General features: G+C 36.5%; 1 protein-coding gene across 4 annotated transcripts in view; it reads right to left on the reverse strand.

Annotated features, from left to right (window-relative positions):
• The window catches only part of LOC129757417 (uncharacterized), a 38,547-nt gene extending 12,027 nt beyond the window's left edge, over nucleotides 1-26,520 (reverse strand). Inside the window, exons 1-4 of one of the 4 annotated variants that reach the window (XM_055754631.1) lie at nucleotides 26,115-26,520; nucleotides 15,452-15,548; nucleotides 15,111-15,353; nucleotides 5,457-6,109 (exon numbers count right to left, since the gene is read on the reverse strand). In XM_055754631.1, the coding sequence (XP_055610606.1) occupies nucleotides 5,457-6,109; nucleotides 15,111-15,353; nucleotides 15,452-15,548; nucleotides 26,115-26,220 (1,099 nt within the window). In that variant the 5' untranslated portion in view covers nucleotides 26,221-26,520. Of the gene's footprint in view, nucleotides 1-5,456; nucleotides 6,134-15,110; nucleotides 15,354-15,451; nucleotides 15,549-26,114 lie in introns of all 4 variants that reach the window. The other 3 variants (XM_055754634.1, XM_055754632.1, XM_055754630.1) reach the window with 3 other exon arrangements.
• Between the last annotated feature and the right edge of the window lie 321 nt (nucleotides 26,521-26,841).

Genomic DNA, 26,841 nt, shown 5'->3' on the forward strand with positions numbered 1-26,841 from the left:
TGTGGTTCATGGCATCAATCCTGGGCATCCCCAACTCATCAGCAGCTCGGATAACGTTTCAAATCATTAACTTTATCTAAAAACAGCACCCAACCAGAATTTCAATGGAGCAGATTGTTCTTGCAGTCATAGAGGCACTCCAGCGTTATATCCATGCCTCAAAATAGACGCTAGTGAGCTGCCGTACATCGCTGATCAAGTTCGAGAGAATCCATCCTCAACATCGCTTTTAGAGGTGTTCAGAGGGAAAATGAAAACACCAAAAATCATCGAAGAAATTCCATCGGTGAAGTGGAAACGCGTTTGGACGAACATACGGAGCCGACTTCTCTCTACAACGGAAAAATCTCGTGATAATCTTCTGGTGAATCGAAGGATACCACATGCTGCATTAATGTTCGGCAGATAGTGCTTTCTGTGTGCACTGTCCGACAGTTATCGAAGATTTGGAACATAAATTATCCAGTTGCAGTAGAATAGTACATTTGTGTTTTTTTTTAATCTAAATTAGGGTCAGCTTTGAATAAGAGTATAAGTTTCCAAGATTTTGTGTATTCGTGTGTATTCGAAAAAAAGCAACACTTTGTTTCTTGAATCACTTTTGAATGCATGGATGGAAATCTATTAAATTTCCAGGGAAGCTATCTTGTAATGTACGTGTACAAAATTTGGTGACAATCTGTCAAGTGGTCAAGTGGATGGAACGCAGTGCTGTGTGCGGATCTCGGGAGAACTGTCGAATTCATTCGAATCGCGCAGGGGGCTTCGACAAGGTGATGGTCTATCCTGCATGATGTTCAACGTGGCGCTAGAAGGTGTTATTCGACGAGCGGTTCGCGAAATGCGGGGCACGATTTTCGACAGATCCAGTCAACTTATCTGCTTTGCCGATGACATTGATATAGTCGGCAGATCATCTGCGGCGGTGGAAGACATCTACCGCAAACTGAAACGCGAAGCAGGAAGGATTGGGTTGATAATTAATACGTCCAAGACGAAGTACATGCTGGCCTGTGGATCCGAGACCGACCGAACCCGCTTGTCCAGTAATAACAAGGTCACGATCGACGGCGACGAGCTGGAGATAGTCGAAGACTTTGTCTATCTCGGCTCACTGGCGACCGCAGACAATGACACCAGCCGTGAGATCCGGAGGCGAATTATCAGCGGAAGTCGTGCCTACTATGGACTCCACAAGCAACTGCGGTCGAGAAGACTCAGCTCTCACACGAAGTGTAACCTGTATATGACGCTCATTAGACCGGTTGTTCTCTACGGGCACGAGACATGGATATTGCTCGAGGAGGACCTGCGTACACTCGGAGTATTCGAGCGACGAGTGTTAAGAACCATCTTTGGCGGCGTACAGGAGAACGGAGTGTGGAGGCGAAGGATGAACCACGAGCTCGCGCGACTCTACGGCGAACCTAGTATCCAGAAGGTGGTGAAAGCTGGCCGGATACGCTGGGCGGGACATGTTGCGAGAATGCCGGACGACTGTCCTGCAAAACAGGTGTTCGCTACTAATCCGGTAGGAACAAGACGAGCGGGGGCGCAACGAGCGAAGTGGTTAGATCAAGTGGAGCGTGATCTGGCGAACGTGGGGTGCCCGAGGAATTGGAGAACGGTTGCCATGGTCCGAGTGAATTTTAGGAATTATGTTCGTCAAGCTATGTCGTGAGACGGAATACTATGTAAATAAAACTGTCAAGTAGTTTTTGAGATAGCCTCCAATACTGAAGTTCATTGACAATACTTTTTAGGCAGGATCGAGAAAAATCCAGGAAAGTCCCAGTAGGAGACTTAGAAATATCTGGAAATCAACTATTTGATCTAAGCTCACATGGTAAATAGATTAAGAAATTCTAGAGGACCCAATAGTGAGCTAAAATTTGAATAAAAGTGAAGATTACTGAATCCATGAAGTAAGAGGAGTGTGAGAGGATATTTCAAACTCAATTCGAAAATATGAATAGAGGAAGTGATAAAAAAGACAAATTTTTCTGACTGGTTCATCTAATTGACTTATAAAAATGCCTGACTTCATTTCTACAAGGCAGAAAAGCTGCCCATTGGTAAAATAAACAAAATACGGTGGTCAAAATGCGCAAAATATTTGGACTGCTTGTGGGGAGATATTTTGGAAAATTTTGTAATGGGCAGCAAAACGAACTCTTTAGGAGTCACCTGGCAGATTTCAATCAGAAACTTTTTGTTGAAAAGTCTCGCCTGTGTTTCCCAAAGATAAACAAGGAGAATAAATTTAAAAAAATTAATGTCTAGTACTTGAGGGGGCCAACTATCTGTGGAAACTGAAAATAACTCAGTCTTTCATAACGGTTGATACGATAAATGGCTAAAAATACAAAGAAAACGACCTCCAAATGCGACCGTTTACTCTGCAAAGCTCTTTAACACGTTCCACAAAGTTTGTTTTCTGTTTAAAGTGGATCTAGAATCGTGCTACTACGCAAAACGGTGGTGGAGTGATAAAAAGTCAAATATGTTATTTTTGTGACGCAGGAGGACTATCGGCTAAATTTGTTATAGCTTCAACCAAATGCAAAATTTTTAGCTATTTTGCAGATCAAGCTTTAGGAAACAGCAAACGTAATCAAAAATAGCCTTGATTTGAAAGAAAGATGGTTGATAGTATGCATCCTAGGTTGCCAAAATCACAGAAAAATCTGTATTATCACAGAATTTTAAGCTAAATTTTGTCTCAGAATCTGTGTCACAGAATTCACATTTTTTCTCAATTTTGTACAAATTTCCAAGATTAGAAATTTTTATGTCACTTTTGACTTATTATTTTTGACTGTTTATCATGAAAATATGAAAACAAGGTAATGTAAATTTTTTTTTTCCTTTCAAAACTGAAAGTATTTATCAATTTGTTGATGTTTCACATGAATTTTGCGATGAATTTCGTGAAACTAGCATCACAGAAAACCGTCACAGAATTTTAGGTTGAAATCACAGAATTCGAGAATTTCTTTTCGTCAAAAACACAGATTTTTTTTTCGGCAACGTTGCCTAGATGGCGCACATGTTGCCCAAAAATTTAAGTCGAAAAATTTCTTCATTGGGCACTATCTCACATACCACTTGATAGAACATCACAAAAATTTGCATATTAATCATTACATAACCAAGTAAGTTTGCTGAAAATTTCATTTAAAAGTTATTTACAAAACCAAGTGTTGCATTTTTTTTCGAAAACACTCCTTATATACGTTTACAAAAAAAAAATTAAAGCACTGCGAGCGCTCTAAATGACTTTTGTCTAAGATGAAGAAGGAGCAACTGATCGTCGTGTTCTCAGACAAGTATTTTTTTTCGGTGTCCAATTCACGTATACTAAGAGGTTATTTCACCCCTGAAGACTAAAACTGATCCAGAAAATGTTAAATTCAACTTCAATACCAAGCATCCCGTCGGAGTCATGGTATTTTGAGCAGTTGCTTCGAATGGATTGAAGATGCAACCTGTCCTCATAAAAGCATTAGTAAAAGTTAATACTGAAGTTATGGACATTTTGCAGTATCGGGTGCTTCCGTGGATTTGGACACACTTCGGTGAACTCGAGAAAGTTGCTCTTAAACATGATGGAACCCATGCCATATCTCGAAACGAACCCAAACCTGACTTTAGGAAAATATGAAGTTTTAACCGAAGGATCTTTGGCCTTCGAGCGGTCCGAATTTTAATCGCCTCGACTCTTTGATGTGGGTGTATGTTCAAGCAAAGGCCTGTGGATTCTCTCACCCAAGTGTCTTATCTCTATTTAAAGGCTTTCATCTCTGAGGCGTGGGCTCCAATGTTAGAGGCGATATATATATTGCGAAGTTATAAGAGAAGAAATAGGCTTAATAGCCGCACGTCATCTGTTTTAATATCAGTGCTTTTAAACCTTGATAACTGATTTTCGCTTTTTTTCATGGGTCATTCTGTGTATTGTGCTCGTTGCTGCCCATAGTACCGCGAGGAGAATTCGACTCCGGGAAGGAATCAAGTCGTATCGAGCTAAATAGCTAAAAGCCAAATCGAACCATAAAACAGAATAGTGTGGCCAAAATCCGTATTCGGAAGCTGATCAGGTGCTGACCAAGTTCGAGGTGTGTCTTCTGATGGACGATGAATCCTATGTCAAGGCTGTTTCGGGCAAATCTCAGGTCGTAAGTTTTACTAGGCAACGGCTCGGGTCGATGTTCCAGCCTTATTTGAATAATTTTTGTCGATAAATTTGAACCAAATTTATTATTTGGCAAGGTTTTTGCAGCTGTGGCAAAAAACTATATTTCTCGTTACAAATAAGACAATGTCGTCGGAACTATACCAAAAAGAATGTCATTCGATTCCACGACCATCCCGTAATGTTTTGGCCAGATTTGGCAAGCTGTCATTACAGCAAAGTCGTTCAAGAATGATATGCAGAGAAAGGGGTCCAGTTTGTTCCGGAAAACCTTAACACTATTGAGAAACTGAGCAATCGTGAAGAGGAGACTCAAGGCAAAGGGAAAGGTTGTCAAAGACATTAATCAGATGAAGACCTGGTGGAACAAGATAGCTAAAATGATGGACGTGTGCGCTGCCTAATGAGGCGTGTTACAGGAAAATTCGAGAATTCCTTCGTACAGTCGATTTGCGGAATGTCAAAAATACATACGTAATGCTGACAAAATCCACACACGTGGGCGCCAAGAACTTTGGAATTCGTCCACCAGGAGCGCCACAATATGAACAAAGGTTTGTTCCAATTCTAAATGAAGCAAGCTTTAGTATTATCCATAAGTTAATTACATAAAGTTAATAAGTCTGTATAGCAGTAGTCAAAGACTCCAGACTAAAATGAAATAAAATCAATTATGATTTTTTTTCAGTGTCACTTTTTACGTAGAAAACAACTTATGGAATGCACGAATTCTCTGTGCAGAAAAAAAAATCAGTTTTCTCTGGTGTATGGAGAAAACTAAATTTTTTTTCTTAGCACGTTTTTTAGTTACATATTGACGTTTTTGAATCTGTAATTGTGATCCCAATCCTAGTTGAACAGTCACGGTGCCTTATTTTGCTTCTACCTGGTGAATCAGGTAATTAAATTTCATTATTTTTTTAATAAGCCTGAAGGAAAATTTCAAAGATGTCACAAGCATCCCATAGACTTTACGCAAATGTCATTGCTGTAGGAATTTTGTTAGAGATGTTGCTCCACAAATCATACCGAAATTAATCGCAGCCTTCATTATTTTATAGTAACACACATGCTGGTAGAGGTAAACATGCGTTAAAATCATAAAACTTCTAGCCGAACGAGATGGCCTAGAGAAGTTTTTTTCTCTGCTTCATTGACATACCATTTAGCTACCGACACGAGCAACAATTGTGTCCTCGTTTAAGAAAAGCGAATGAAAAAATAAAAGAACAGCATCCATCCCTGTCATAATCTCACTTACCGGGTCCATCAGCAAAAAGCGCGTCATCTTCACCGGCAGCTAAAGCACTCGGTTGTTCGGTCCAATCTGCCTCATCGCCAGCTGTTCGGTTTCCCGCGTATCGCAGTCTAAAATTGTGCTTAGCAACGGCCACAGAAGAAGAGCAGGTCCCATTTTCGGTGGTCGTCGTCCCGGTCACGAATCGAATTTCGTAATCCTGCATAATTGTTCGGCGTTCGGCGGCATACAGAATGAAATCAATTCGGTCCCCATCCGAGAGGCTGATCCGGTCCACGGTCAGCGGCTCCACCAAATGGCCATCCAGGGCAACGATGGTCATCCGGTGGCCCTGGATTTCCAGCCAAAGTCCGCATGAGTCCGCCGCTGCCACAAATGCCATCCGGAAGCGATAAGCTTGGCCCGGCCTGACCACCTGAACCAGTTGCCGGTGACCATTAATTAGCAGAAAGCGCCCAGCGTAAATGGATATAATCCACACGATGTCATTCTCGGGCCGTTGGCAAACCCGGGTCGGCGGATGTTGTTTCTGCTCGAAGCTGGACTGAACAATCAGGGCTCCAACAAGGCCAGCTAGGCGTTCCCCCTGCCCGAATCCATAGTAGAGGTGGGTGCCCACTCGATCTGCCCGGAATTTGTACTGGAAAGTGGTGAAACTAACAATGGGGCACTGGGTTATCCTGTGGGTGGAAAAGGCGAAACCGAAAGGCATAGGGAAAGGCATTTGAGAAGGGGGAGATTATACAGAGAGAGACATAAGCCTTAAAAGCGAGCTCTTTTAAGTATGGGGTGTTAATGGGTTATGCAGATGCAGATGAGCCCCCAGAAATCGTGTGGACAACGGTTCGTGGTACGGGGTTGTAAATTTGTAATGGTTTTAAGCTATTTTTACTAAAGTTTGTAATACGATAAAAGGCGGAAGGGTAGGAAAATTTGTATGTACAACTGAAATACTTATCTAAAAGATCTAATGTGATACTTCAACAAGTCTCTCTAAAGTCTCTATCAGACCGCTGCAAGCGCTGTATGTAAATTTCAAATTAAGAACAAAAATACACCTCCTATAACATTTTTCATATGGAAATTTGTTGGCGAATTCCAAATTTTTCATCTAAATATCACTTGAGATGTACTGAAAGGTCATAAAAACATAACGTTGAATTGTAAATATTCCTTGATTTTTGCCGACCATTTTATGTGAACATGTATTCTTAAACAAAAGCAAAGCTTTTTATTTTATTTTTTTTAATTTTTGATTTTCTGCAATTGGCATAACACCGAATCAAGTTGTTTCCATTTTTTTTAAGCTATGTGTTTAAAAAGATGTTGATCCAACAATCCGCAATGATGAGAGGCGTTCCACAAACAGGTGCCAAATGCTACTACAGTTGAAAGAAGCTTTCAAACTATTTCAAACCTGAAAATGACCTCTTCTTTCCACAAACTACGTTTTATGGATGTCTCAGAAAAAATAGTTAGATTTTTTTGTTTTGAAAATATTTAAGATATGTACGGATGTTAAATTTGAATTCATTTTTTAGTGAAAGGATGTACGTCTGTTTAGATCAGCAGAGAGAACAAACGTACAAGCTCGAACTAATTATTTTTAAAAGTGTGTAAAAATTCAAATGCTGACATCCAAAAAATAAGTTGAGAAATGACAGTGTCATCGAATTTTCAAATACCCAGTTTTCGAAAGGGCGTTATCATATATGAAATCATTAATAATTGAACTAATGCCGCTCTAAAATAGACGGGTTCAATTTACTGCTGGATCAATGCAATAAGAGTTACTTTTGTCAGGACAGAATTTCACTTCCTTTATTCTATACAGTTTTAATTTATTGACTTTTTTCGGCGAGTAAAACAACCTTTTTTTTAAACTTACGTAACATTTAGGGTTAAGTTGTTTCACTTACCGAAAACATCAATAAGTAAAAATCGTATAAAAAATACCGGTGAAAAACTTTTATTCATTCCTTTATTTTTGCACTTTTGAGGCAGACGAAATAATTCACAGTTTTACCACTGACCATACTGACTGGACACTCGATTTCGTTTGTTGGATAATTTTTCCAACAGTACGCAATGTCGATTCCAAAGGGCGCATCGATCGATTTGAACACCGAAAATAATTTTCACTTTAAAGGTAAGTGACATCTGGAGTGAATTTGCGCCATACGTAAATTCATGTGAATTTTAAGTGACCGTCAAGTGAAATCACTTAAGTGAGCGATCAAGTGAATTTCAAGTGAATGGCAAAGTCAATTTAAAATGTTTGCTCAGGTCATTAATATCTTTCGTTGTAGAGGTTTTTAGGTGAAATTTCGGAATATCAAACATTAATCAACTTTGTTTCTACAAAACAATTATTTATTTAAAAAAAAATACAACATAAAAAACGTCACTTTTTCTCCTTATTTGGGTTCAAAAAGATTTTTCGGCTTCGAAAAATCATTGACTTCCTCACTTTGACGAGACATTCGGGTTGATATTTTCTGAAATAGTAATAAAAAAAATTAAATTTAACTAGTATTTATTAATTGTTTTGCATGATACTTACTTTAATTGCACTTGAATATTTCCAAAATAAATCATCATCGGAAAACGTATCCGAAACCTGATTGCTTCAAAAAGGTCTCTGCGACGTGTTAACCGGTTCACACGATGTTTCTGTCGGTCGACCTATGGAAAATATCATTGTTTAATAACATATAAATTACTTTAATTCTGCACCTACCAACTCAAACAAACCTCTGTTGTTTCTTTTCCAAACAACAATGAAATAATCAATACTGACATTGTTGACATTCGCTATGTAAAAAATCACTTGAATTTTAAGTGATGGGCAAGTGAATATTGGCTTAAGTGACCGGTCAAGTGGATTTCAAGTGAGCATCGAAGACATTCAATGCCGGTCACTTAAAACTCAAGTGATGAGCTAGTGTATATTGATTCGGTCACTTAAAATTCAAGTGAGAGGCAAGTGAAATGTACATGAGCCACTTGAAATGAAGAAATTCACTGAGTTTTCACTTTTAAGTGAATCTTCTAGTGTTTTTTAAGTGTGATTTTGGGTTCAGTGAAGATATGCTATCCCAGTTAGAAAGTGCCACCCAACTTTTAAAAAAATATAAGCAATTTCTTCAATAAAATCGTGCAAAACAGGTACATTTTTCCTACAGGGCATTTTGTTGTCACATTCGCCACCTACCGCTGGTATTGCAAGCCTACAAAATTTGAAAAAAAAAATTTAGGCACAAAATGATCGAACTTTTGTTCTAAGTGTCATGTCAGTGTGATCAGTGGTTTTACGAAGAAGAGCAAAAACTTATGCTTTTCTTGAACGGTTATCGTCAGAGGACGAATCGGCTATATCCAGTCAATTAGGAACAGTTTTGACGTTCAGTCTTACTCATCGGAACTTATTTTAGACAACTCAAAGGGGGTTACTTTCAAGTCAATTTGGAACTTCTAGCTTGAAGGAAATAACGAATAATTTTTAAGATATTTTTCCATTATGCAACCGGACGAGAGTGTTACAAAATTTTAGCAGCAATTTTCTTGAAACATGCCAAACAATTCATACGACTTGTTCAAAAGTGACAAAAATTTTGTTTTTTTATCAATTTGGTTTTGACAGTTCTCTTTGGTGTGTTTAGAGACATCTGGTGGCCCAGCCAAAAAACAAAATAGGTTCAAAACGATTGATGGAAATTTTACACAAGTTTCGTGGGCTAGCTTGTACATCTGTTCTCTGTGACCTAAGTTCCAAACCCGTATTTAAACGCGGTTTGTATTTTATTAACAGTTAAATACAAAAAAGGTTCAAAATATTAAAATAGCTATTACTAGCCGCCAACCACTAATCCGAACATGCGCAGTCCTAGGGGGGGAGGGGCGTGATCGGTGTGATCCTCCACATCTTCCTCCCCAATGCGGCAAAAAACCGTGCAAATATACGAGAACACTCGAATTTTAATAAAAACTTAGAACTTTTCCTTGTTGATGTACCATTGAATCATTGACCTTACTGACTGGACACTCGATTTCGTTTGTTGGATAATTTTTCCAACAGTACGCAATATCGATTCCAGAGTGCGCATCGATTGATTTGAAGAAATGCTATCCCAGTTAGAAAATGCCAAACAACTTTCGAAAAAATATATGCCGTATTCGTTTTCATCTGGTGGAAAACAGGTTGTGCAGCAACTGCTGTCATCTTCATATAAAAAACGCTTTGACAGCACTTGGTGCACAACCGGTGGACCATCACGGTGAAAACGAATACAGCAATAGTCAAATCCAACGGTAAAATCGGGCTACACAGGTACCATTTTTCCTATAGGGAATTTTTTGTCGAATTTTGCAGCTTCGCCACCTACCGTTGATGTTGCCACAAAATAGTCGAATTTTTATTCTAAGTGTCATGTCATTGCTATCAGTGATTGAATTTTCGAATTTTCCACTTCGTTGGAGTGTTTATCAAACAGAAGAGGCCCACAGTTTAAAATCCTTTAGTCTTAAATAGCTGTAACTTGTCATTCTCTGGGCCGAATTCCACCAAATAACTCTAATTGAGCTACTGTTGTTATTTTACTTAGAGTGTTGAATTTGAATTAGCTTATTTTTATAATTGTCACTTATTTACCATCATACGGCTAAATTTTCACGCTCGAATGGTTATGAATTTTGTCTTTACTTCAATTTCTGGGCTCTTAAATCCTTTTTTTATCATTCTAGTGGAGTGCAAAATTTGAAAAAATATTGAAATATTTTTTTTCTGCTTACGGCACACAATACATTCCATTCGCCATGCAGTATATTATTTATTCGTTTAGATATAAGAAAACAAGAATAATTCCATGAACTTTAAACTAACTATAAATGTACGGATTTTTCAAAAAAAATATCATACTATATAGATAACATATGTAAGCTTTTCTAGAAAGTTCAAAGGACTTTGGACCTTTAAGAATATAAAAGGAAATAATTTAAAAAAAAACAACATTTAGCTAAAATGGAACAAAAACGTTTATCTTCAAAACTTACGAAAGTTCCACTTCCTTCCGCATAAAACAACATTTTTATTGTTAAGTTGTTAATTTTGGAAAGTTGTAACTAGAAAAAAGGTTTGTTTGTATTGACCTTGTTTTTGTGTTCTTATTACAATCAATCGATTTTTAATCATGATTTAAAGTTCCACTAATTCTAAAACAAAAAACTCACAAATCATGATTATTAAGTATGAATTGGTGATGCGAAAATTTTTCAGAGACCAAATTACGATTAAAGTTATGAAAATTAATTTTTATTGTAGGTTTTGAAACTAAAGCTTCAATCGTGATTTACCACAAATGTTGTTGTCAGATTGAATTTTTTTTTTAAATGAGTTCCGATTCCGGAGGATCCCTTTACGGATTTTTTTATTTTTAGATATTTTGAAAATCGAGGAAAAATCATGAATTAAAAATCAAAATCAAAATGTTTTGATAATATGTATTTTTATTTTAGAATAAAAGGCAAGTATATATGGCGAGTGACCCTACTTTGGAACTAGAATCTACTTTGTCATATGAAATTGAAATAAAAGTTAGAACTTTAAATTCAGCATAGAAACTTGAATTTGGATTTCATGATTAGATTGCTAATTAAATAATGAGGTTATAAATCAAGTAAATGATGCTTTAGCACGATTTTCCCTAGCCCTCAATTTATCATCATACACAATTAGTTATTAAACTCAGAATGAATTACATTATGAATTTCAAGAATTATTGTTGAAAATTTGGGTCCGATTAAATCTCATTCCGTTTTAAATTTATTACATCAAATAATCATATCATTGATGACCATGAAAAAATACAAGTACGGCAATACAGAAATCGAATAAATAATATCACGAAATAAGAGTTTAAATTTAAATTTTTTCTCTAGATTTATAAATTCAAGTAAAAGCGTTAAAACACAAAAATTCCAACAAAACTAAATCAAAAGGGGGATTGTGTGTGTTATCACTATTGCATTTATCTTGGGTTTTCAGAGCACAAAGGATGCAAAAAAAATTTGAGCACTGTTTTTGAATACCTTGAGGGCGCAGAATTCAAAATTGTAATCGTTATTTTTTTCTATCAGCTCTTGTTTTCACTAGAACATTGGGAAAAAGGTAAAAAAAAGTCATTAAACAAAATGTGCACATACGTACTAAAAAGTGTGTTATAGGTTTACATATTTTGACTACATAGAAGAGACTTTTGTTGAAAAACATTTTTTATGATTGATATTCCTGTGGAAGCAGAATTTACTGAATATTCATACCACCGTCAAAGCATGAATAGATGTTTTTTCGACCGATTTTTGAAAATCTGCTTTTCAATCGATTGTTAATGAACATATAAGGTCAGTAACTTCAAATCTTGAAAAGTATTAAAAAGAACCCTCAGGACAAAAGAAAGGAAATTGCTGCTATTCAGTCGAATTACAAAACTTTTTTTCTTATAAAAACTATTCTTTTCTAGTTTCCAGTTGTTATAGGAATTCCAACTGAAGTATGATTGTGATGGGAGCTCCAATCAAAAGCTACAGTTTCCAGTCGCGATGGAATTCCCGACTGAAGTTTGATTGCGATGGGAGTTCCGATCAAAAGTTATAGTTTCAGTCGCAATGGGAGTTCCGAACCGACTGAAATTCAATTGAGTTATGATGTATAATCCAAAAGTTGAGTTTTCCATCTAATTGAATTTGGATTTTAACGAGAGAATCACTTGAAGTTTAGCTGGGGAGCGAAAAAGACTTGAGTGAAATTTAGTTAATGTTCATCCTTATACCATTATGAAGAGTGTTCTGAAGGTTAATTTCATGAATCAACGTTGGATCGAGAGGACCAACACGAAGAGTGTTCTGAAGGTTCACTTTATGAATTTTCGTTGGATCAGGAGAACCAACATGAAGAATGTTCTGTAAGATCACTTTATGAGTTTACGTTGGATTGGGAGGACCAACATGAAGAGTGTTCTGAAAGTTTACTTTATGAGTTTACGTTGGATCAGGAGGACCAACATGAAGAGTGTTCTGAAGGTTTATTTTATTAACTTACGTTGGATCGGGAGGACCAACCTGAAGAGTGTTCTGTAGTTTTATTTTATGAGTTTACGTTGGATCGGGAGGTCTAACATGAAGAGTGTTCTGAAGGTTCACTTTATGAGTTTACGTTGGATCAGAAGGACCAACATGAAGAGTATTCTAAAGGTTCGCTTTATAAATTTGCGTTGGATCGGGAGGAACAACATGAAAAGTGTTCTGAAGATTCACTTTATTAGTTTACGTTGGATCGGGAAGACCAAAATAAAGAGTGTTCTGAAGGTTCACTTTATGAATTTTCGTTGGATCAGGAGGACCAACATAAAAGGTGCTCTGTAGGATCACTTTATGAATTTGTGTTCTATCGAGAGGACCATCATGAAGAGTGTTCTGAAGGATCATTTTATGAATTTTCATTGGATCAGGAGGACCAACATGAAGAATGTTCTGTAGGATCACTTTATGAGTTTACGTTGGATCGGGAGGACCAACATGAAGAGTGTTCTGAAGGTTCACTTAATAAATTTGCGTTGGATCGAGAGGACCAACCTGAAGAGTGTTCTGAAGGTTCACTTTATGAATTTTCGTTGGATAAGGAGGACCAACATGAAGAGTGTTCTGTAGGATCACTTTATAAGTTTACGTTGGATTGGGAGGATCAACATGAAGAGTTTCCTGAAGGTTCACTCTATGAGTGTACGTTGGATCGGGAGTACCAACATGAAGAGTGTTCTGTAGGATCACTTTATGAATTTGTGTTGGATCAGTAGGACCAACTTGAAGAGCGTTCTGAAGGGTTATTTTATGAATTTGCGTTGGATCGAGAGGACCAACATGAAAAGTGTTCAGAAGGTTCACTTTATGAGTTTACGTAAAAACATATATAGAGTGTTCTGAAGAATCACTGAATCAATTTGCGTAGGATCGGGATGACAAACATAAAGGTTCACTTTGTGAAACAGGGATTAACTTAAAAAAAAGGATCATTTAAATATGAAAAACGTTTGAACGGTTTGAAATCGTCAGTTTGAACAGTCCAGTACAAAAAGTTGGTTTGATAGCGAATTGGATCAGGATTAAGCAAGATGTCGAGTAAATAAAAGTCGGTTTGGATAAACCTTTCGTATCGTTGCGTTCGAATGGACCGGAGTGACAAATCGAAACTGTTGAAGTCACTCACCTGTCTATTGTCGAAGTTTCACAATGATTGAGAGGGCGTATCTCGTTTCGAAACTCATTGTGTTGAAGAATAGATGTTTCCGTCAGTTTAACTCTTATTCATGCAAAATTAACTGATTCAGAGTAGGCATTGAAACAGAAGATTTATAGGGAAATGAAGTCCTGGGAGTCATCAACCTTAGCTGAACACTACTCTTATAACAAAAGATTTAAATATTGACATGAATAAGCACAATAGAAAATGTTAACTGCGTTTACAAAATTTTTTTGGTTAAAGATCGAAGATAAGAAATGAAATATCCATGTGTTGACATATGATCCCGTTTAAATTTTGCATATAATTGTTTCTGTTTTTTTTTATTATTTTTGTGTAGGGGGGAGATGTGTAGCCGATAATCGCGAGCACGACACTCTCTCAGCTGATAGGTCTTTCCGAGTCGGCTATCTCCCTCCATCATCCTTACAGCACGCTCACACACGACGGTTGGGCTGTCGTGTCATGAGCGGTCGTCAGTCAGCAAACGACGATCACTGAGGAAGGACAAACACATTTTTATGAGATTTTAATCCTATTGGATAATTTATCGCAAAATAAAAAAAATAATAAAGTGAGAATCGAACCCAACACAACATTCTTATTTTTACTTGCCAGTTTAAACTTAACCAGTGAACCAACTGAGTCAGTTAGCAAATGAAGATTTATTGTTATCTTTTGCCACCTCCGATCGCCAGAAAACGCACTGCTTTGACCGTCTACCTTTTGGGCGGTGATTTTTTTTTCATCATGGGAATGGGATGGGAATGTGATGGAAATGGGAAAAGAAAAACTTTATACATACGCACAGCTGCTTACTGCCGGACATTTTAGCCAGTGGTTGTTGACCGGGGGTTGGAAACAAAGAATTTTTTCTAATGCTGGTTTACATACCCACACCGCGCTCGTCGGTATCCTGTTTTGTCTTGCGATGGGAGCTTATTGGTGTCGGTCTGGCTTGGAATCTTATGCCGATATTTCCACCTTCAAAGAAGGTCATTATTGGAGTACAGTCTAATTTGTGAGTGGGTGATCCATGGATACACATCAATACACAAAACCATTTCAAAATACATAGGTAATAGATACATACTTGAATAATTAGCTATAACCATGTTGTAATTTGTACGTTTACTCAAAACTTGATAATGATGAACGAATATTACAAACACACTAAAGGTCCTTTCAAAAGTTTGCATATATCTGACTTATTTAATACCTACTAAATTGATAATTTTATTTTGAAAAAAAATTGTATTTATTATTTCAGCTAGATTAGTGTGTTAGTAGATTATTTCATTTCTGTTGAAATACAGAACAGCAAACACTAATGATAAAATGTTCAAAAAATACCTACTACTTACATCGGCACCCCATCCATGAACGGTGTCATCCGCTGACTTTGCCCGGTCCAATGTAGAGCCAAATTTGAACCCTGGACCCGATTCTCGACATCCACCATGATGAAGTCGTTTTTACACACCTTCAAAACCGGTCCAATAGGTTCCCCATTGACGAGAAAATAGTACTGTTCCTCGAACCGGGACCTCCGATTGCTGCTGCTGGAAGTTTCATCAAAGTTCATGATATTTTTATGATCTGCAACTCTGAAATTTAACAGTATCGAAATACATGATTTTGGAGGGAAGCAAAGTTTTTATCCCTGTGAAATCTACCAAGTGTGAAGTGAACTAAATATACTCACGGTAGAAAGAGTTTCCTTTCTATTACCAAACGGTACCGGCATATTCGTGGCCAATCCGCTCTGTTGCACGTCCTGTTGCATGGGCTAAATAGTTCCTCTGGAAATAAAAAATTAAAAAATGGTTTCTCGTAATATTATCAATTAATGTCCAGGATTACTAAGAATTACTAAGGAAAAGTAACCATTTAAATGAACTTTTAAAGTTTTAAATTAACTTATCAGCTACAAGCATAAATTCACAAGATTAATGCTTGCAACAAATCATCCCTAGTTGCACATAAAAACGTTATTTAGATCCTATGATTTATTTTTGTTTAGAGAAAATATGTCACCGCAAATGATATATACACCCTCATTGAAGCATGTCTTCAACATAAACCTGATAATTTATGTCAAAGAAATTGTGTAAGCCGTTCAGCGCTGCGTGTGTTAATGTGATGAATTCTCAACTGTCAATTCTTAAGTCTTACTTGCCGATTGAAAATTTAGGTGTCAGATTTATGTTTGGGTGGGATACCTTCGTCTTTCAACATGACAACTAATTTTAAATTTACAATTCTAAACCCAATTATTGAAACTTCAAGAAACACAAACCATATAAAAATGCTCAAAAATAGCCCAAGTTCTAAAAGTGCCACAACCAGTATTTCAATTTTTCACCCTAATTAATTTCGATTGTTTTGATTTTCCGCCGTAGAGACAACACTAAGCATCGATGCCAAAACGGTTGATTCTTTTGCTGCATCAAATTTCCTAAAGTATCAAAAACCAAACACCGCTATGTGTCCTCGTGTCGTGTAACTAAATGAGTGCCATAATTCATATTGATCGGTGTCCACCTTTCATTCTGGCCGAAGCCTTCGCGATTGATTCCATTATTCGAATGAAAAACGTGTGCATCGGCATAGGAAATGTCACCGGAAAGTGAAAGTCGATTTGTATCTTCTGCCCCGTTCTTTTTTCCACCCCTCGAATGGGAAAGTGGGAAAGTTCCGCTCTGGGTCGGGAAGATTCTCTCAACTTATAGAAAAGCCGTTCATCCCGGTATTCTAATTTCATTCGGCGAAATAAATTTTCCTGACACTTATTACCATTTCACCACCGACAAAAATGATTAAAAATAGATGTCCTTCTCAGTAGTCGGACTTGATGGATATAGGATTAAACCGGTAAAGCGCCAAAAATCTTACTCACATGGCTTTCGGGCGAGGCACACGTTTTAAGGAGGAGGATGTTTGCAGGGGGTTTGAGAGGATCCCAGCCTGTGGACGAATCACCATCGTAAAGATGGACGTCCGTATTGTTGCTTCATATTAAAATGAATAAATTTTCCCAGAGTAAACTGCGGCGAATCGCTACACATAATGATATTTTAAGCTTTGTACCTACTCTCTAGGGAAGGCAAAAACTCACGCTTGAACGACATGAGCGCTGAATCTTCTTGCTTTGCTGAGTGATTGAGGTGGACACACAACGGTTGAATTTCAGCAGCCGAGATAATTCGACACCTTGAAGAAGCGAACAGAAAATCCGCAGCAGCTAAAGAACAAAGTTCGTCATAAATCAAAAGCCAAACCCAAAACACCGAAACAAGGAAATAAAATGATCCGAAATGGATCTCTTGTTTGTTTCTGTGTATTTTCTGTTATCCTGATGTGTCAAATGAAACTTCAAACGTTACCGCGTTTGGGTCCGAACACGGGCAGCTCATCATTTCACTGTTCGACTGCTGGTCCGGTCAAGCGAATTTTGTCGGAAATTTTGCTTGTATAACACCTGTGTTGAGGAAACAAAAAAAATCATTCCCGTCAACAGTAGGAAGTTTTCTTCTAATTATGAAATACTAGCTCATCTCGTAGAAGCAATGAAGCAATAAGTGCGAAAACATAAAACAGTTAATATGGACGACCCCTTTTCCGTCGCCCAAATAATGTAGAGTTTGTTATCAGCAATCGATTTCTTGTCTTGTAAAAACTATCGTGTTTGAATGTTTGTTTCGATCGGATGCATAATATTACGTTATTATTTATTGGCCAAACATTAAAGTTCTTTGGACGACCCGTTTTACTGAGCCCTTGCCCAAAATTTCAAACCTGAAATCAATTGACCGTGCTGTAAACTCTCAAGTGCAAATTTTTAATACACTCCTATGCAAGATTATCGCGAAGACAGTGGAAGATTAATATGGACGATCCGTTTTACCAATCCTCGATTTGAAATTGGTACTTCAAATCAATTGCTCGTCCCTCGTCCCGTGTACAGAATTTAATCTCAATCTGATGTATAATTACGACAATATTGTAAACAATTTATTTTGACGACCCCTTTGACCGATCCTCGATCCAAATTTGACACACGAAATCTTTTCTCGTTCTTAAAAACTCCCGTGTACAGAATTTTATTTCAATCTGATACATTATCACGACAGTATAGAAAAAAACAGTGAACCTGTCATATGGATGACCCCTAAGACTGTCCCAAATTTGTATGGGAAATTTAAAACCTGTTGTTATGTTATGTGCTGCAGACTAAAGTTGATCATAGGCTTAGTACCATATCTCATGCCAGATTTGGGCCAGATCGAATCACGGGAAGGGGTCGCTCAACAAGCCTGAAGTTTGTATGGGATTTGGAGACATTTTGTTCGGGAGAAACATGGAAAACCTGTTTTCATCAATAACTATGATTCCCTTCGGTCGATTTCTTTCGAATACAATTTTTCTTAAAGCCCAAATCATGACAAATATTTCATCCCAATACTGCATTTCGATTATAGTTAAGATAAAGAAGTTAGGCTTAGTACAAGCCTAGGATCAATTTTTGCTTGTAGTGCAGAGAATTTGTATCTGTGCTCTTCAAGGACGATTGATTTAAAATTTGGCATGAAGAAGTTTTTCGAACAAACTATAAATCCTGTGAAAAGTTTGAGTCCTTCGTTATCAAGGGAGGGAGGTCTACCATAGAAAATAATCGTTAAATACGATAAAATACAGTTCAGTTCAATCTATTGACAAATGATTATCATCAAGTTTTGTGAAAATGAATAATTTTGACTATTCAGATAATTTGAAGTTAAAAAAAATCTTCGCATCAAACATCATTATCATCATTCGCATCATCAAGGACCTCCTGATTTGATGAAACTCACTCGCGACGACCGAACTTGATACCGCGGTGATAAAGTTAACAATAACAGAGAGTCGCAAGTGAGAGAGAACGTCAATTCGCTATTGTTCTAGAATCGACGGAGAGTGAATTCGTAGTGTTGTTGAAATTGTTGCCAGTTGAACAGATTGGAAATCATTAGGGAAATGTTGCCAATATTATGGATGGATAATCCAATATATCAATCACTATTGTAACCTGACCTTTTTACAAGACTTGACGAGAATAAATATGAGTATGTTATCAGTTTTCCAATATGACAAATTTCACAACATGAGACAAACTTTGCCAGGAAAAACCAGTGAGATATCAAGCGAATTATAAATCAGAATATGTTATATAAGAGTATATACGGTCGATTGTTTTGATGGCTGGTTGGCCTCAGCCATAAGCTTGTAACCTGTTTTGGATTTGGTATCAACAGAGTTTGCCAGGTTGTTATGACAAAAGTGAATATTTGTTCGTTTTTTATTTCTCGAATATTTTAACTCAATTTTCAACTATAAACATTTCCTACACATTTGATTGCAACTTTGCAGATCTTTAAGAGTCATGTACACGCCTTGCGTATGCAAAAACTTCATTTTAGCATTTAGATAAAGAAAATCTTAAGTTTCTAAGAGCAAGTTCACTGGTGTTGGGAAAAAGTGGTAGAAATTTTGACATTTTGGAAATTTTACCAGGCATAAATGATTTCAAGATCTTTGGGCGTTATATTTTTTTACAGCACTGTTTCTATTTCAGCCGTAGGTGATAGAAATATTGCTGTTTTTGCATCACAGCATGCGAAACTACAACACGTGTTGTAAAAAAACTTGAAGGCCACAGATCTTGAAAATTTTTTTGCATAGCAAAATTTTCAAAATGTGCTAAAAGTGACAAAAATTCTACCACTTTTTCCCAACACCGATGAACTTGCTCTAAGCATGGTATCGTTGGAAATTTAGAGTGTTCAGGCAGAAGTTGGTGATAGAGAAGCTGAAATCGTTACATATTAAGGTTAAATCACTGCAAATTATAAGAAGTATAGGCATATTTCAAATTAATTGCTGTATTCAAACAAGTTACAATTGCAAACCTAATACGGACTTGAAGAGTGAAGTCACTACTGAACATGTATACATTTTGCGTTAAATTTATTACTTTAACTGAGATATGTCTTCATAAACATTGTTGAATTTGGATTAACTTATGATTTTCATACCGTTTTTCTGATGAGATTTATAAACAATCAGTGCGAATATTGAAAAATTATTGAACCTGGCTCCACTATGTAGATTTAAAATCAGTTTCTCGAAGAGGCGAAACGGCAATTTTGTCTAAGGAAAATCGCATTTGAGGTACGTCCTTTGTGAAAATTATTCGAACCCCATCGTAATAGGATATTCCGGACGACATTTAAACAGCTGATTAATGCTGGGTACAACCTAACTTAAAACTCTGTGTACCATGAGCTTCACTTTTCATTTTCTCCGTGAAAATAAACAGCATTTCCCCAGAAAAGTGCAAAAATATCGTGTACTACTGCTATTTTGCTGATTTAGTTGACCAAAATAGGAGAGATAAGTATTGAAGCGGTCTGAAATTCGATTCGGAAGTATGGAGAGGAGCTTCGTGGGCAAATAAATCGGGGTGGAAACCAGGACCGGTGGACAAAACATTGGACCTAAAAGTCATGCGTGCTCATTCCAGTAATAAAACTGCCTCAGTTCACGATGTGGCCAATAACGTGGAACCTCTTTCAGCACAGGCCATCGTACCAATGAAAGATTGGGTCTAAGAACATATAAAAAGCAGAAAAGCGGAATCGGATTCAACAACAAGCTGCTTTTGTCGAACCAATAGCTCGTAAATTATATGGTTAATCTGTGTATGTTATCATCGGCGACGAAATCAATTGTAATTTTGATTACAAAACGCATCAGAGTGACCGGTATTACACTGTTCCGGATGGCCAAGGTATTGACAAGACAGTGACATCAATTTGCACCGAAAAATTCGATAAAAAGGCAATAGTTTGGATAGCCAAATCTAAATGCGGCATGCATTCCGAACCGTTTGTGATCACTTACTCAATGAATACAAGTGTTTACGTCCGAGAGTGCCTGAACCGTCGCCTGCTGCCCAAGCATGATCATTCATTACTGTTTTGGCCTGACTTGACATCAGTTCACTCCTTAAGGACTCGATGGCTTGGTACCATTCCAACAAAGTCCAGATCGTACCGAAGGAGATGAATCCGTAAAATTATTCTAGAGCGAGACCGATTGAAGCTTATTGAACCCATACCAAATAGTATTTGAGAAAACATGTGAAGCATGTAGATTCTATCCAGAACTTCACAAAAGACTAAAAAGTGGTCAAAATCATCGCAAGTTTGCTTTGCAGAAGATTATGAGCAGCCTTCGATCAACAATTCGATCACTGGTCTACGATTGACTGAAATCCAATTTTTTATTGATTAACTGTAAAAAAAGACTATGGAGAACATAAAAGTGAAAAAAATATAATTTTCTCCTAAAATGTTCATTTTGAATCGTTCATTTTAAATCGTGCATATACATAATGAGTAATGAGACACCCTACAATTAATTATATAATGGTCTCTCCCACTATTAAAATGGGGGGAGGAGTGCTTCATACAATACTAACAAACAGACATAACATGCCGTTTGAAAAAATGTGGGTGTCTCGCATTTGGCGGCAATCAATATATTTATTAACCTTCCTCCACGGTTAAAAAAGGACAATTACTCGACTAGGATAGGGTTGCCATCTGTATCGCAAAAGCGGGAACGTTGTCTTGCTGTTTCCTCAAAATGTCCCGCTTTTTTTCTTGGAAATCTTTTACTAAGTTCACTGACTTACACTGGAAAAAAAAAGAACTTTATTTTTAATTTGAACTCATTGGTTCAACACAGAAAATCTTCTAAATACGTCTTTCTCTTAAAGGATCGAAGTAGTCGACGACAGGAAAATGACGTGTTTTTTCCCATCTCCTAATTTTCTGCAGTAAATTTGAAAACAGAGAAAAAGTTTATAATTTCGAGAGTTTTTATCGTTATTATACCGATTTGAAGCAACCGATGTTTGTGGATGGATCCTACAGGAGAGGCCAACGGTCGTGAACCACAAGAGTGCCCGTTGGCCAAACGAACAAGCGGTAAGCAATTTCCAGCGGGCCAATCAAGCGGGTGGTCAAATCTGCACACCTTGTAAGAACGGTCTTTCGTTGATCCTTGAATGCCTGATGCAAATATGTTCTTAGAGGAGTAGAAAGAAGCCTTCAAGCTAATTTTACAAGGATCATCGGATTCAAAAGCTAAGTATTAAAATTTCATTTTTCGTCAGAGACAGAAGCGACTAAATGGCACGCTTATCTGAAATGTTAAACGCGAGCCAATTAATTTCTTTTAATATCTCTTAACCAACATATTGGTTTAAAAAATTGCAATGATTACATTCAGGCTAACGTATAATTTTGATGATTAAGTTCAAGGAAACAAGATAAACATTTGGTTATCTCGTTCTTTGAACATGAAAGATTGATAAATAATGTAAATTTGTAATCGCAATTGAAATATTTTAGAATCAAGTGTCCCTTCACATTCAATTTTTTACAAATCTGCATGGTTGTGTAATGACGATCTCTTTTTTTTTTTTTACTCGAAACCGTTACTTTAATTTATTTAGTTACTTATATACGAAACTTATATACATTTTGTTTTGTTTTCTTATTGGATTTGCGTATCAAGATTGAAGTTTCCGTTTATGACAGTCATAGCTTTTTGTTTTTTTTTTTGTTTTTTTTTAACGGAACCGAACTTTTATTGAGGTTCTAGATAGTTCAATGTTTTTTTTTTAATTATTGAGGTGATGAATACACACATTTTTGTCTTTTTTCTTTTCCATGTATTGTTTTTCGTCATAGTGATACAAAATGTTGCAAATGAAATGAAAGCATTGAGTTCTTATACACAAACCATTTGTTAGAAACAATTTTTTTCTTAGTGTCTAAAAATAAAGTTGCTAATATGTTTAAATTTTGGTAAAATACTAAGGAATTAGTATTTGGGTTGCGTTTTACACAAATAATACAAGTACAGGATAGTAGTAGGTTTATAGTAGGTTATATATAAGGATCACAACACTGTCAAAAGTGTCTCCCGATCATATCCTTTTTCCGATTTTCCCAATAAAACTTATTTGCTAGGATGCAGAGGTAACCTCGGTCCTAAAGCGCAAAAATAATCTTTCATCCCTTTCTACCTTTTCCAATCTATCCATTGACTACTAGGACGTGGCCGGCGCCGTTATTGATGTTCAAAGAGAGAGCATCGGTTTTGTACATTGAGAATGAGCTTCCAATCCCAAGAACCATTCTTTTGATCCTTGTTCAAAATTGGTGGCCTCGGTCAATCACGGAGTAGCAACCATTGGCGATGTGGAATTCGTTCTACTGAGCCACGCCTACGACTATGGAGTTCTACATGCGTTAATGAGATTCCAACAATAAAAAAAATGGTGAATACCAGATAAACTAATTTTTGTTAATAAATAGATTAAAAATTAAATATGAAGCATTTTCGAGTTTCATAGTTTAGGGTGGATGTGAGTAGTCAATTAAGCTAAGCTAAGCTAAGCTAAGCTAAATACGTCTTTCTCTTAAAATAAGCATCATTTTTCCCTAAGAGTTTCCAGTTTTTTTTTTTGACAATGAGAGATCTTGAAGGCTTATTTAAAAAAAAAATGAATTTAAAAAGTTTGAGGTTCAAATAAGATTTATTTCAATTTTTGTAAACTCGAAACATTCAGATTTTAGTTTAAATATTTGTTTTTAAATATATGAACAACAAACCAATAAAATGGTCAGCACGTGTTTTTTTTGTACGATAAAATTTGTGCGATAATTTTCTGTAACAGAAATTTTGGTGATCGCTAGGAGTATGTGAAGAAAGTATTTGTGACTAGTTGGGGACTTGGTTTGATACAAGGGCTGATCGAAGTGCCAAGAGAAACGAGTGAGGTTTTGTTTGCCCTGATTTGAAATTATGGGAGAAAGTGCGAACATATTGATTCGTTTATGGGGACGATAAGCAGTACTGAATTCAAGAACAAGCTCGAAATAACGAAGATTGAATTTTGGTTCCGTTCCTGGATTTCGTGATCATTGCGATATTTTAAATATTGGTGGACAAAGCACTGCTGAAGAAAATCGATTTGAACTAAGAAAGGAGGGAATGGTAGTGTCATCCCTTTTTCGAATGGGAAATATAGAAGAAGGATGTGAGTGCAACGGTTTACTTAAATTTTCACTTGAATCGAATTACGATGGTGAATGACTTGGAACGAGTTGTTTTTTTTTCTGCACCGGTACCCAAAATGTCGTCTTTTTCACGGCTTACTTTGACCTGGAAGATTACTAAATATGCTGAGCAAAGATAAGTATCCTTGATATCTAATTTCCGTTGATGGTACTGTAAATTTTATAAAATCTCAATGATTATATTATTAAATGTAAAGTAGCTTAACTCTATTACTGGGAATAACTGGGGGGTAGGACAGGACATCAAACGATCGGAAAACTGATATACGATGGATTGTGGGTTCAAGCCAGCCGGAGTATCTCGGCAAATTGATTCCAAATCATGAGTAAGTCACTTTGGTACCTTTTCAAGAATCTTGATTTATTTCGAACAGTTGGAAGGGAGTAGGATGAGTTAAACCTGTCCCAAACCAGTGGTAACGGACCCCTTGGTTGTACTGCGATTATTGTTGATGAGTTAAGCATGAACAATATTTGAATGGGCGATCGAGACTTCCCGTACCGACTCGGGTCGAAAGACCTATCAGCCACAGTATACATGAACAAAAAACCGATAAAATGAATTTCCAGCTGAATTTTTAAGAAGATTAATTAATTTCATTCTTAAAATCCTGTGAAAAAAATTTAATTAAAATTAATATTTTCCAAAGAACGAAGAATTTTCAATCTTGAAAATAAATTCAGATTTTATTTTATAATAATAGTTTTCACCTGTTTTGTGTGTTTTTTTTTGCAATTTTGAATTTAATTTCCGAATCTGAATTCTACATGTTGAATCTAAATAAAAATTCTGAATTCCTTATTTGGAATCGATTTCAAAGTCTAAATTCCAAACAAAAATTCCGAATAATTATGAACCAAAAAGGTTTTTTATAACAGAAACCTTATCCAGAAATCATTTTAATGAAGTGTGAATTTTTGATTCTCTATAAGAATTCTTTCAATAACATCTTCAGTTATTTGTTCGTTATTCAACAATCTGAATGAAAATACTGGATGATGGAATATTGATAATTCAATTCTGGAACACCATTATAAACTTTTTATGTTTTTAAATTCTGCATAAGATTAAGAGTAAATGTTTCTAATAGAATTTTAAAATTGGTTTGTAATTTTTAATATTTTTTCAACAATGAAAAATTAATCTTATTTAAGTTTCAAATGCAAAACCAAAATTTGAATCAGGATTTTCTCCCAATAATGAACCAAACTGAAAATCTAGAGTTAAAAATTGGATACAGATTCCACAATCCAAGCAAAAAATAATGATATTTATAAAAAAAATAACCAGAACCAGAATATCAGAAATTATAAAAATCTAAGCTTACGCACTTATTCAGGTAGGGAAAATTCGGGCTATTTTATTTTTAAATCTTGCAAAAACTGGGCATTTGATTCCAAAGTATACAACCCAAAATCTGGGTAATAGCCAGACAATTTTGTGACCAAATCAGAAAAGAAAATAACTCGGAAATTATTTTGTTTTATCGAAACACGTTAGCCAGTTGTTGGGATAAAGTTTGTTTATTTTTTTTCACTTAATTGTGATAATAAAATTTAGGTTTTTCTTTGATTTTGCAAACAAAGTGATTAAATTCGGTAAAAATCCGGGCAATCTGGCCACCTTAGTAAGTTTAATTTATTTAAAAAAAAAATCGGAATTCGGGACTAAGGACTGTATCAAAAGATCATGTATCAACTTCTTTTGTGAATTACTCTTGAACATTTTTGAAAACCTATTGTTGAACTGTGGACCTGGGATGAGATTTCGAGGTTAGTCCTTAGTTACGAGTTGAGACTGTTACTTTTGATTCACTTTAGTCGTTAATCAAAATTTGGAAGAAGAAAATATTGCTTCACTTTTAAAACTCTTTTTTGACATCTTAACATCTATGTTAAGCTGCATGATTAATTAACATTCCAGTGAGAATCGTTGAAGAATTTAAAATAGTACACATAATGTGTTTCAAAAACCATTCCAAATGCTCATTTTTGATTGAATTTTTTAACTTTTAAAATATCGTCACAAAAAAACACTTAACAGCTCAAAATAACAACCACCCTAGGCAGAAGTATTGTACTTGTGCCTAATATTTCCGTAAAAGTTAACGAAATTTACAGGAAACCCGCATACTCCCTTGAAGATATTATGAACCATAGTAATTTACTCACGTGGCGTTACAGCCGTATAGTAAATCAACACAATTGCAGCCAAAAACATCGTCAATGTGATGAGCACTCTTTGCACCACAATCAGTATCAATTTGGATCTCTTCATCGCACTAGAAAACTGTCACCGACCCAATGTCCGGGAATCGAATTTCATAGCTGGAAACCTTAGCCACTTCCGATTAGAAAACCCTTCTCACACCCACGATTTCCGAACCTTAACTTCACAAAAACCCAAAACCTCCCTACGCGACAACTCAACCAAGACTCGTGTGGCCAACAGTGGCAGCTAAAATTTGCCATCCAAAACCGGCTTAAACAGAGACCAAACTTTGGACCTGCCGAGTAAGCGCGATTATGTTGGTGTTTTGTGTGTACTTGTCCAGGTCGTAACTTTTGTCCTCCACAAGCCGTGGTGAAGCAGCGAAGGCAATACGTACCGTACTTAGTTTGGAATGAGGAGGAGACCCAACCCCGGTTCATACTTTCATAGTTCATCCAGTCAGAGCGCAGAACTGCAAAGGTTCAGAAAACGACGGACGACGACGACGCAAGCTTACGGTTACGAGGGCCATGACAAAGCAGCTTCAAGTGCATAAACAACTGGATTTTTTATTATTTTATTTTTACTTGCTCGCTCGAAGGGAGAGACTTGTACTTGCTTAAGTCACATACTAGGAGCAACTGTACTAGGGTGGAACAGTATGAGCTTTATTTCAATAACTGCCAT

Source organism: Uranotaenia lowii, chromosome 3 (genome assembly GCF_029784155.1).
Source record: "Uranotaenia lowii strain MFRU-FL chromosome 3, ASM2978415v1, whole genome shotgun sequence".
Lineage (NCBI taxonomy): Eukaryota > Metazoa > Arthropoda > Insecta > Diptera > Culicidae > Uranotaenia > Uranotaenia lowii.